Source organism: Cottoperca gobio, chromosome 18, assembly GCF_900634415.1.
Source record: "Cottoperca gobio chromosome 18, fCotGob3.1, whole genome shotgun sequence".
Lineage (NCBI taxonomy): Eukaryota > Metazoa > Chordata > Actinopteri > Perciformes > Bovichtidae > Cottoperca > Cottoperca gobio.
Window position 1 is genome coordinate 92785 of NC_041372.1, and position 13579 is coordinate 106363.

Here is a 13579-nt window from a genome sequence, read left to right on the forward strand (position 1 = left end):
AGGAAAGATTTGAATTGAAAATTTCATCAGGGAGTGAGTCTCATATGAGGCATGCAACAACAACAGATTAAAAAATAGAGAACATAGAGAGCTAGAGAGATACGTTCCCTAATTTTATGAGAATTGCTTATAAATATGATTTTGAATTTATGACGTTTCAGATGTCAGTTACAGAAAATGACATATTACTCATCTTTGGTGTCACAGAGACCTCAACTGAAAACATGGATTTTCTTCTGTTCTATATATGTGGTGTTGACGGTTGTTTTCCCACATCACCACCATACCCAAATCCCAAAAAAAGTCTATTAGTTTCTGTAAATTCATTTATGTACCAGTATAAGAGTGCTCTGGAAACTGACCCAAAACAAGCAATGTCATATTGTTGGATAACATACTGTACATGTCATTGTTTTGGGTGTTGTTCATCTATAGCTCATAAAATACAGTACATGAAATATTTAGTTATTTGGTGTATTAACTTTATAGTAATTTCTTTACTTTTTTCATCAAATCTGCGAGCACAGTTTGTGGCAACGGAAAAGGTACTACACATTTTTTACTTACTGAGTTTTATAAAGGTCATAAAAAGAGCCAAAATGTATTTAAAAGGGGGACAATTATCTTTTTTACATATACAGCAGTGGAGTCTAGGACCCCACACAATGAGGTAGTAAAGCCAATGTCAACAAATCACAAGGATTAACAGGCCACATTTTAGACTTTCTCTCTGAATTTTGATTTAGTAAATGAGACTTTGACATAAAAGATGTAAACACTAAAACATAAAAAAATGTGTCATAATTCAACCTAAATAAAAAAATCTGGTTCATGGTTTTGACTTAAATATTAAACATATTTTAATACATTTATGTAAAAATCTTTGATTTAAGAAGTCCTAATTTTGAATTACCGTATCTGAATTTTTGATTTAGTCTCTCAATATTCTGCCTTAGTATCTTCCATTTTTAGTATGGGTCAAGTCATTTTGACCTTGTAATTTATATTTTGCTCTTGATATCTCTCAAATTTGACCCTTGTCACAAGTATTTAAATTTCTGTCATTCCTAACATTTATTTTGAATATTTTCTCTTTTTTTCTGGCAGAAATTGGCTTCCATTGCAAACACGAGATGGAAGGCATGACCTTGAATGCTTATTTTCCCTTTCTCATAAACACACATAGGTGGCTCATTTATCCTTATTCATTTTTCAGGACCTGTTATTTTCGCTTTCTGTCTGTCAGGCATGCCGGCAAACAAACACTACAAGGTATTAAATAAGTAATACTTGTGTCATAGCTCTTCCCAGGGTAAATGGGTAAATGTTTTTCCTCTGGAGGAGTGGCACTTTCTATCTCAACCCAGTGACGGTTTGCATATAATGGAGTGACACTGTAGAGCAGGCCTATTCAATTATCGGGATGCAAATCGGGATGGCATACATAGCATAAATAAAACTAAAGCCTGATTCACACCAAATGCGGCGAAAACGCAGGTATTTCCATTCCACTCCGAGCTGCAGCGGCGTCCGGAAAAAAACACACTCTGTCCGCACCTGCCATCGGCCCAGTCAAGCACTCCCTTACTTTAGCTCGGCAAGCTAACAACACGCAAGATGTCTCTCTCCAAGCCAAAGAGACCTAGAGTTGATTCTGAAAATCGTCACTTCCAAAGGGAATGGAATGACACATATTTATTTACTTTGCCAGCCGCAACAAGTAAAAAAACTGGTGTGTTTATCATGCAATCGAATGTATTTCTGTGATGAAAGAATACAACGTGCGGCACTATAAGTCAAGTCACGGCTCGTTTTCTGCCAGTTTTCCCGTGGGCTCAGAGGAAAGGAGAAGGAAAGTACAGGGACCGCTAGCATCATTTAATGGAGTCAAGTGGCTTTTGGTCGCTTTTGCAAGGAACAAAAGAGAGCCACGATAGCTTTTTTTTAGTTCTCTCTTCTACTTTTCTCTGTTGGTGTCTGACTGACTGACTGACTGTAGGTGTGTGTGTGTGTGTGTGTGCGCACGCGAAAATGTGAACGCGCAAAGTAATGCAGTAAACACGGAAACGTGCACATAAACAAGATACATATCATTTAATAAGCACCTGTTCAATGTGAAAACTGAGTTCTGAATATAAAAAAACCCACAAAAGTGTAATTTCTCTCACTGACTCAAACAAGCTCAACATGACAGATTATTTATATATATATATATGCAGGAGGATATATATATATATATATATATATATATATATCCTCCTGCACATTATTGGACTTATTTGGATTTGAACATTAAAATACATATTGTCACAGTTGCACTATTGTTGAAGTGTTCACTCCCCCTTGTTATATGTCTAGTGGTACTTCCTGTCTGTGTTTTTACCCTCCCCTTCTGATTGCTAATGTGTTCGTCCTGTGTCCATTTACTCTGCCCTTGTGTTTCTGCCTTTCTCCCCAGCTGTGTCTTGTTCCCTCGTTTGGTGTCTGTGTATATAGCCCTGTCTGCCCCAGTGTGTTTTGTGGGATTGTCATTATATTCTAGATTCGGCTTTGGTTTAATAAAGTTCGCTTTTTGTTAAACCTGCATCCTGCTTTTGGATCCTCACCTTTACCACACCATGACACATATACCAAGTTTGTACACAGTGAAATAGGATATCAACACCTCATCTGAATTGTTCACTATCGACAAGTATTGTAAGTACGTTATATTTGACTTGCTCAAATGCTCATCCCTCCTCAGTTTCTCTTCCTGAGATTTCTTGCTTTTCCCCCCATGGTTTGTTTTATTAGTCATTTCCTATTTGAATCGAGTGTCTAAGGACACAAGTTGTCATATGCTGTAGAGATTGTCAAGCCCCTTTAGGAACATTTGTGATCTGTAATTTTGGGCTATATGAATAAAATTGACTTGGTTTGAAAAACATTTATATATTTCAAGTTGGGAGAAAGTTAGTCAATTAAATAAAAAGATTTGCGCTGGAAACTCACCAGCACCCATGATGAGACCTGGAGCAGAGTCTTTGGTGTGGACAGTCCCAGACACATAAGGGTTGTCTGCCCAGCGTAGGTGGAGATGGAGGTGACAGTCTGGCTGCAGAACGCAAACATGTAAAGAGAATTTAATGTGAGGACAAAAGTGTCTTTCTCCCACTGTTCCACCATCTAAAACAGACATGTCAAACTCAAGGAATATTATCCAATAAATGTTGACCTTGTTTGGCCCTCGACGTAGTCCCAGTTTTAAATTTTGGATTGAGTTTGACATCCCTAATCTAAAAGGTGGATTTGTAACAATGAATCGCAAAGAAAATAGTATTGCTTCAATAAAATTGTGGGTGAACTGAAAGCACTGACTGTCAGTCATGTTTAATGAGTCTTACCACACAGATACCTTTTAATCCTGCTGCAAATACAGCTCAGTATTGGGATTGAGTGCTCTCAAACCTATTTAACTTGGGAAATTGAATGGAAGCCAATTCATTTTAAAAGAGAGAATGAGACTGGACTTTCAGCAATGCAAACATTTGTCAGAAACGGTTGCTCTGAATCTCGTTGCTTTATCCTCAATAGGCAGATTTGTAGACAGTCAATTCTACAAAAGCTAGTAATATACTTTCTGACACAAATAACATGAAGTATGCAGACTTTTTTTTTTTTTTTTTTTTTTTTTTTTTTATTCATCAGTGGAGACCTCTTTTATGATACTTTATTAGGGAACCATAGTTGCAATGAAGCTTGTTATGATAGGACAATCGGTAACTATGTTAGGTCTGAAGTATGTTTGAGCCTGAGCAACAGCAGTAAAATTACAAGCATCTTTGGGATTAAAGGGGATTCCTTCCTTATGTCCCTTGTCAGTGATGTGTGTGTGATGCCATCATTTGAAATAAAGACAGACACAAAGACATTGTATTGAGGTATAGATGATGCAAAACAAGTCTTCGAAATCTGACAGCTGACTAAAATGATGGTTCAAATAAAAGATCAAGTTCAAGTTCTTTATTTATCATATGCATGACAATTACAGAGAAGCAGTGGTTAGCAATGAAAATCTTAAATCTCGTTTTCCCTCCAACAATGCTTGATATGTATTATGTATTTGAGAAAAAGTTCATGCATGTAAAAATAAAGTGAGGATCTAAACATAAAAGTGCTAAATTACTCGTATAACAAAGCCATTATGCTAAAATACAGTAATCTTTTACATTTAATTGTGTCTGAGCTGACCAAGCAAACTCAGTATCAAGGGGTTTCTTACATTAACAGTTTGACATTTTGGCAAATACTCATGATTGCTTTCTTGCAGAGTTAAGATTAGAAGATCGATACCACTATCATATCTAACTGTTAAATATTGAGGCCAGCAGCTGGTTAGCATTGCTTAAACAAAGAAACAGCTAGCCTGGTTCTGTCTAAAGCTAAAACAAATATCCACCTGCTAGCACCTCTATAGCTCACTAATTTACATGTTATAGATAGATACTTTATTAAACCTGAGAAATTTAAGAAATTGGATTTCTTTAATCTGTATGAAAACCAAAGTGAAAAATGGCACATTTTGGGTGTTTATGTGATATGTCTTCTCCTCAAGAAAGCAAATAAGAGTCGAGCCAAGTTAATCACACAGTTTAAATGTTTGCTTTCATGGCAGAAGTATTGTCCAATGATGACTGACAATATGATTGGCTCCCAACTGAATAGCCGGTCAGCTTTATTTAGACAATAATATTTCTGACTTTTTTTCACATTAGCTGAGTTTGTTGTCGCTCTGCTCTATTGGAAGTAATTGCAAACACTTTCAATTTAAAGCTGTAAACTAACTGCAGTCATGTATCGTACTGCAGCTCTATTGAGGTTATAATTCAACTCGGGTTGTCGCTGAAATAAAGAAAAAGAGCAAACCTTTAGCGGGGTCATTACTTACTTCTTTGCAGCTGACTGGCTTGCCATTCATGTCAGTGGTAGGTGGGGCCAAGGGTTCCCAACTTTGTCCTTTGTTATAGGTGATGAGAGTTGTCACTTTTCCATCAATCTTTTTATTGGCCAGGAAGACTCCTTTGATCCCACGCACCTGGAAAACAAAGTGGATTTACAACAGCTAGGGTTAACATTGCACAATCCTATCTCTTTTAAAGTGAAACTGTAAAATGTAACTTTTGTTAAATAGTGGCCACTGTGGAACGTTTGTTAAATAGTGGCCACTGTGGACCATTTGTTAAATAGTGGCCACAAGTGGAAATCAGTCTTGTGATAAATGCTAAAACATTTATCTAAAGTTTGCTGACATTAGTTCACATTAGCCACCATAAGGTACTGGTTATACCTAACATACCTGTCATTTCCTAACGTGGCACAAAATATGGGGTAAGGGGTGAAAGTAATGAAGTTATGTCCATGTAGAATTCCTATAAAGAGTTCAAACATAAAACAACTGCAACTGGATTGTAACTGTACCTTGAACTATACAACTATATTTAGAATATTAACCAGGACATAAGAGAATGTGCCCTTTTAACTGTCAGCAGTGGTTGCAAATGTTACACCACAATGTATGTTACTTGGTTGCTGAAGGGAGCCACTGACACATGAACTGCAGGGCTGCAAGTTACATTTTGAAATCACTGAAATCAATACATCTGTATGTTGCACTTATGCTGCACTTTAAACTGGCTTATTTGAAGACAGTGTTCACTTATACGATTGTACCTATTTGAAGCTATTGTACTTACAAGATTCTTGCTGTTCGGAGTTGTATCTCCATGATTGTTTGCACTTATTGTACGTCGCTTTGGACAAAAGCGTCAGCGTAATGTAATGGAACAGAAAGCTTGACAAGTGTAGCAACAGTAATTGAGTGGGTGGGGCTTAGCAAATGGTCAATTGCAGTTGACAAAGCTGACTGGGCAGATTATGCAAGGGATTCAAGGACGAATTAAAGGGTTGGTTACCACGATGCATTGTGCACCTCCTGCACACTGCATTAATTTTTTTTTTTTTTTTTATCTAACTCCTCAAACTCATAGCCCTCTATAAGACACCTACTGTTTTTTGTTGAAGTGCTTCTATTTAACCAGTTAAAGGGCAAAGTTTGCGACATTGTGATTGAAATAGTACAATCTTCTGTAAGAGAATTGGCTCCTTTTAGTGTGACGAAATGTAAACGTTGAGGGAAGCCTTGAGCTAAAACGTATCCGTTTCCTCCTGCTGCTGTTAGGGTTGAGAACCAAAACTTGAACTAACATTCAAAGTTTTTCGCCTAATCACACACTACAGCCGTTCGGTTACTCTTATAACACAAGTCATCATTCTCAACCCAGTTGTGTTTTTTTTTTTTCTCCAACACGCATAAATGAATCAACTCGTTGTTTTTATTGACCCATTTATTCTACTAAGTAAATAAGTCTCTGTCTTCACGTGGCATGCTCTATTCACATCCCTGGAACTTTGAGACGTACACTGGCAGAAGAGCAAAGTCAATAACATTTTAATGAAATTATTGAGTTTTTTTGAGCAGTGAGCCATTCGGGGAACTGTCTGATTGTATTTAATGCCTGCGTATGTTGGAACCTGTCTGTGTTATTTTGACGAGCTTCAGTATTACAGTGGAGGAGACGGGGGGAAATTGTCACATCTTGTGACTGAAAAAAGGAATAAACAGATTAGTATATATTTTTTTAAAGTCTGACCGGCAGTTTACGATTTAGAGACGTAAAACCAATAAGCAGCAAATGTGTGTACATTTGACCGGCAAAAAATCGGATATACAAGACTGACTTGCCGTTCATTGGTAATGGCCGCTCAGCTGACAACAGCTCGTTTTGGACCGATGACCGATCGGTGTATTTCTAGTATTGTGTGTGTGTGTGTATCAATGCCTGATATTTCTTATTCCTCTGTGCTATAGAGCTCCATTGTTGTCCAAAAACTATAGAATACAAATCAATGAGCAACACTGTTGCACTGGGTGACATGTTCCTTTATTACCTTGAACATACACACTATAGTTTATTTTGACTCAATCCCATATACACCATCCTGTGGTCCCAAAGAGAACCAAGTGTGTACTCATCTGTCGCTGAATAAATAGTCTCCAACAAATGCAGTATTTCATATTGGGATTTGTTGACCATAAGAAATATAAAATCGTGTCAGCTTTTTACTTTTAGCACATTTTCAAACTGATTAGTTCTGGACTCTCAGGGAGAACACTCTCTGGAGGTGAGGGGTTAAAATTCAGACCGTGCTTAGATTTGGCGTCGGCTGCGTTTCAGGGCTAAGTATTACATAGAACATTCATGTTTTCTGAAACTGAAGTTTATTTCCAAAGTACTTTATGGCCATAAACAATGTACCCACTCCTCCACTCCATCTTACCTCAAGTATGTCGACGAGGACATTCTCCTCTGGCTGCTTGGTGCTCCGAACATTTTCTAGGACGATGGAGTAGTAGACACCCTGGGGGTCAGACTGGTACAGGTTATATGTGTCTGACTGGTACCACTCCTGGAGGGCGAGGAATACCTGGTTCTCGTCAGTACTTACTATCTGAACATCCTGGGGGTAAAGATAGAGGACAGAGAAGGAGAAGTGGGGGTAAAGAAGGGATAGTCAATATTTTCTCAATCAGTGGAGTTGGCAATTAAAGAAAAATGAGAAGAGAGAATTAATGAAATTCAAGAAACTAATATAACATTTATTTTGAAATCAGGTGAGACAAAAGAGAAAGATCAAAGTTCAGTGATATCATTAAAAAGACAAAATATGAAAGCAAAAACAGGAAAAGAGATTTCACACTAGAGGAAAACAAGTAAAGGGTAAAGCAGAGAAGAAAATAAAAGCAACAAATGATTACAGGTGGAGGAACGATAATGTAAAAGGGAAATGAAAGTCAGATTCAAAGAAAGGTTGACAGTAGCTCACTGAGCCTGAGAACATAATCTGATAAATACAGAGCTACAGTAATAGAAACAAACTGGAGGACGCTTTACCCATCGAAAAACAGTTTTTGTCGGCTTAGAAAACTTGTTAGGTGTTGTCAAAGCTTGTGAGCCTCTGATGCAAATGGCTCCATCACTCATGAAAGACTGTAACGACAGCGCAAAGTGCAACTCGGCACTTTCTCTGTGTTAGTGATTACATTAACATAACATTTGAAAACCATAAATAAAATGAAGCCATCAGAGCGCAGGGGGAAAGTGCCCAAGAAGGTGTGTCTCATCATTGACACTGCCATCTTGCTCAGAAAAAACACTAGAGCTCAATTACCTTTAGATTTATGGTTGTGGCTTGGCTTAGAGTAATGTATTGAAAGCTGTGCAGATTTTCATATTCATAAATGTACTGTTTCTCAGTGACTCAGGAAATTGTGTGTAAATGACCACAAAGACAATTATGTAAAAAGGAAATTGTACATATAGCATTTCAGTTCTGAGGAGAAAGTTGTCAAGCAGAGAGTGAGAAGCAATTAGATTTATTTTTGTGGCACATGGCAAAAAGTTGTACTGCCCAAGTCTTAACCTAACTTTGCATGGAACAGAAACTCAAGAAGTTCAAAATAGGAGTAGAACATTACTCTTTGTATATCGTAAGAGCAAAACTGCAGTCTAAAGAGAACTGAAAAAATAAGGCAATTGGAGAAGATTTTTGCAAATGCACTTAATATTTGTTGTCAGTGGTCCAGAAGGCTGACCATTGTGTCAAAAATATAAGTCTGTAACAAACTTCCTATGCTTGCATGATGTTGGAGACTGCCACTATGGCCTATCAGTTGCACATTGTGATTACTCACTCTTTCATGTTTGGTGAGAGTATCACTCATTGAGTACCTTGACAGTCACTCTGTCAAGAGCAATTCCATTCATTGATTACCCTTATATCCGATACCAACAATAGTATTTGTTGTTTTATTTAAAAGTTGACCTTATGACTAGCTCTGTAGGGACTGGCTTGGGTATGTGTGTATCTATCTATCTATCGATATAGACAGATATTGCAGCAATCTAATTACATTTTAAAACATCTTGTCTTTCTTTTTAATACATTATCAAATGTGCTGAAAGGTAAAATATGATCCTTCACCTAAAGACATGCATATGTTATTTAGAGACGGGATATACAAAGAACAGTTGATTGCTAGCCAAACAGAATATCATCCATCTTTGATTTATTATGTTGCCCAATGCTGGGCATTCACCACATCCAACAACACACAAAAAATGTCACCATAGATGGTAAGTTATGGAACGCAGACCAGATCTATTTAAACATAAAAACTATCTTTAACTTAACTCTATCAAGGGTTTTAGTTTGAAATCTGAATCTGTACATTATAACTATCATGATTGTAGGATTTATTTTCTTCAGGGTGTCCTGAAAGGTGCCTCTAAATAAAATGTATTATTATTATTACACTGCATTACTTTTAGCTATAGATGTAAGTGATAAACCGACAACCCTGTGTGTAAAGCGTTGGTAGCTTTCAGATAGTTTGCTGGTGCACTGGCTACTTCATATAAGAAAGATGCTCCTGATATGTAAATGTGTTTGTATAAAAAAAAAAAAAAAGAAGCCAGTTTTTAACTCCATTTCATTATTTAAAACATGAAAGATTCATCAAGCTCCTGAAATCTAAAACAGTCATGGATGATATAAGAACAATCTTGCAGTTCCTGAAATTCAGAACAGTCCAAATCTGTATGGACTCGACTTGTCACAACAAAGTAGTACTAACAATAAAATCCCGTATCCAGTAGGCTAAAAGGGTCAATACTCCAAGCTTGGCTCTAGCTGTCTATGCTTACAGAGCATAGACAGCTAGCCCATAAATGCTGCAACATTTTAGTTTTAATTGTCGTCTCTTTTCATCTTGTTTTTTTTTACTGGAGCATGTATGTAGGCATATGACATTGGATGAGAGCCTGGTGATTGGATTAAGTACAGCGGACTTTAAAACATGGCATCTTCCAACCACCCAGTCATTGAGCCAGACCTGCCGACCAAACACCACCAAGGGCAGAGTGATTGTCCAGGAAGAGATCCAAAAGGGGAACTAAACTAACCTAGCTTGAACCTAACGCTATATCACTGGAAAATGTCCGGTCACAGGAAAATAAGGCTCAGGCTAAAACAGTAGTGATGTGTCCTTCTGTGTCGAGGCTTCAAAGCATGTGTCGAGTAATCGCGGAAGATTTCGTAAAGCGCGTATCGATGCTTGTGTTGTCGTTCGTGCGGGTTTGATGTGCGATTCGAAATATAAGGGGGAGCGAACCGCATTTGAGCCCCCTCATAATCAACACTTTATATAACCGCAAATTTGTGGGTTGTTGTCGTATGCGTTGTTGCTGTTGAGTTGTTGGTATTGCGTTTGTATTGGATCATTATGGAGCCACCTACTTTCAAAAGCTTGCCTCAGTGGCCCGGGGTTCGAATCCGACCAGTGGCCATTTGTTGCATGTCATTTCCCTTCATCCAATCTTAAACTGTACTATTATTTAAGGTGTAAAAAGCCCACATTTTTTTTCTCCAGTACTCTCTTCTCAATAACACGTAGACACAATCATCAATCTTTATTTTTAAATAGAACTTGATATTCATACATCTTAGATGTGTGCGTCAAATAATTTAAGGCAAAGATACTTTAAATCCACTGCAGCCTTGAAGCTTCGAGTAATGAACCCATTTTTTAAACAATTGGCTGAAGTTGTTCAGTGCTTTACAAAAGCTTGATTTGCCCATCATTACTTCACACATCTAAGCCATGCCATTATAATCACTCTGCCGGTTTTACATTTATTGTCCACTTGATGGCGCAGTAGGCAAATGAAGCACCATAAAGCTTCGGCCCATGAGTGAAGCAATTGGATGGAAAGCTTCAATGCTTCATGAAGCTTCATCTCGCCATCACTATAAAACAGCAACATTAGCCTACTGTGTGGCTAGAACGTGGCATCTGTCATGATCTTTGTTTGTTGTATTTCCTGTTATATTTTTGAATGCTTCACTCCCTTTATGTCATGTCTAGTCTTACTTACTTGATTGTTTTGTTCCTTCCGTGTCCAATCACCCTAGGTATGTCTTTTACCTGCCTCCTCCAGCTGTGTCCCATTCCTGTGATTAGTGTCTGTGTATATACCGTGTATATAACTGTCCATGTCATTGGTTCCTTGTGAGTTTGTCAACTATGTTACATGATGTTTGGGCTTACGGCTTCTTTGTGTTCTGGCTTGCCTTCGTGTTCTTTATTACCTCGTGCTTCCTCGTGTCAATCCTGGTTTGTTCTTTCTGTTTTACTTATTAATTTTTTTTGTATATTTTTTTTTAAGCTTTTGTTTAATAAAGCTCTTTGTTTAATACACTTGTCCGTGTACTGCATTTGGGTTCTCTTTACACCACACCGTAACAGCATCCCCGCATCAATCTGTTGCACGGGTGAGATGAGGAGGCGCATTCTGTGTTTACATCAATGATACTTGGTTCTCAAACATCAAAGCTGACAGACAATGTTTCCCTGATGTCCAATTTTCAAATGTTAAAGATGCTGGCCACAGAGAATACACCATTGTTTGTTTTACATTCCTCCTGTTGCAAATTTTAAATATACACTTCTAATACTACAGTTTTTGGTCTGTTCTGTTTTGACATTTTTCATGTGTACCATATGGATGAAGCTACAGCTGTATTTCTTATAGTAACTTGTGTTGCATAATGACAATAAATGATCCTTGACTGAGACTTGCAATACAGAATGGTGTGGTCTTGCTCATTTCATTAACAAAAAATGCCTGATATCCATATGCAGTCAGCTGTAACATAATAGCCTCTTCAGTGTGCTCAACTTCTCTCAGCAGCATTGAGCTAATTTCCTTTCAAAGTCTAAGAGATCCCATTATTCACGACAATCCTCATTATCCCCCTTGGACATTACTCAAACTGAATTCTGTATAGTCGGTCCACACATTTTAACTTGCAGCAAGACTTCACTGGCTATTGACTCTGTTTTTTACCAATCCCTCTTCAGTATAAGATCAAGCATACAAGTTAGTAATTCTAAGCATATTTCCAAATTGTCTGAACAAGCTGTCAGTGGTTACAAACTGAATCAGATGGTGATCTGAACTACTGCTCTGAAAAGGTGAACAAACATATTTTGTATGAGTTTTGTGAATTTTGGTACATAATGGTTCTGCACTAGTACTTACAGAGCACGGACTTGCATGTAATTTTGAAACTGACGAACATATAAGGTTTTAACTTCTATCTATTCGGCTACGAAATGCCAGCATTCCTTTACTCCTGAGATTGCTCAATACTACTGCTAACATTACATTACAGTTAATTTAGCTGACTCTTTTGTCCAAAGCGACTTACTCCGAACAGCAAGAATACAGACTGTATACTTGGTGCTGAGGATACCATTCCTAATGGCAATTAGTTGTTTGACTCTGCTACAGTTTTTTTGGATAGTTGGACCCATAAATTGGGTGCGTTACTGTAAGTAATTGTTTACCTATTGTGTGAGATGATCTCAATTTAAGGTCCACTCACTATCTTTCATCTATATCCCACAGTCCTTATCATCAAATTAGCTGAATTATTCATTCATTCCCTGACTAAGACTATGAGATGAGGTTCAAAGCTCCGAAAAAGCTTGTATTGTATAAAACCCCTGTTTTTGCAGCTAATTGGAACAGTCCACATCACTCCTGGGCAAGAGGCTTTAATGGACTGAACTGTATTACATCTGATTGGTATGGGCAGGATCGGTCCTAGCACTGAGGGTGCTTGTTTGTGTTGTGGATACTGGTATGGATCCATGAAAATTGTAAGTTGGTATATATTGTCATGTCCCAAATACAGCATTAACCGCCGCAACAGGTGGAGGCACGGTTGTCTGGCTGATATCACCACTTGAAACTCAACCACGACAAGACCAAACTGCTTTTCTTCCCGGGGATGGGCTCTCCCATCCAAAACCTTATCATCAATATCGGCACCTTGGTTTTTTCCCCGACTCGGACTGCAAAGAATCTTGGTGTGCCAGCATCGCTGCAACAGCCCGCTCCTGCAGACACACTCTTTACAACATCAGGAGGATACATCCCCTACTGACTCAGAAAAGGCCAGGCTCTTGTCATCTCACGCCCTGACAACTGCAACTCCCTCCTTTGCTGGACTGCGTACATGCGCCAACCGACCTCTACAGCTCATCCAGAAAGCAGCAGCCCGACTGGTCTTCAGTTTTCCCACACTAAACCGCTCCTCCACTTCCTTCACTGGTTACCAGTGGCTGCCCAAATCTGCTCCAAGACTCTGGTGCTGGCTTACCATGCTGTGAATGGATCAGCCCCTTCCTACATCCAGTTCATGGTCAAACCATACACCCCAGCTCGCTCACTTTGCTCTGCATCGGCCAATCAGCTCGCTACTCCCTCACTGCGAGTGGGACCCACTACACCTCAGCCAATGTAAAATAAATAAATGTTTTTTGTATGTTGCATTGGTTTGGCTTATTTGAAGCTAGTGTATTGCAATTAAATGATTATACCTATTTGAAGCTAATGTACTTGCAAGTTCCTGC

General features: G+C 38.3%; 1 protein-coding gene across 5 annotated transcripts in view; it reads right to left on the minus strand.

Moving 5' to 3' along the window:
* Nucleotides 1-13579, minus strand: part of sorcs2 (sortilin-related VPS10 domain containing receptor 2) — a 309446-nt gene that overhangs the window by 52001 nt on the left and 243866 nt on the right. For 4 of the 5 annotated variants that reach the window (XM_029454504.1, XM_029454501.1, XM_029454500.1 and 1 more), the window contains exons 9-11: nt 7378-7557; nt 4928-5074; nt 2992-3094 (exon numbers count right to left, since the gene is read on the minus strand). In XM_029454504.1, the coding sequence (XP_029310364.1) occupies nt 2992-3094; nt 4928-5074; nt 7378-7557 (430 nt within the window). The remainder of the gene's footprint in view (nt 1-2991; nt 3095-4927; nt 5075-7377; nt 7558-13579) is intronic. The other variant, XM_029454505.1, reaches the window with a different exon arrangement.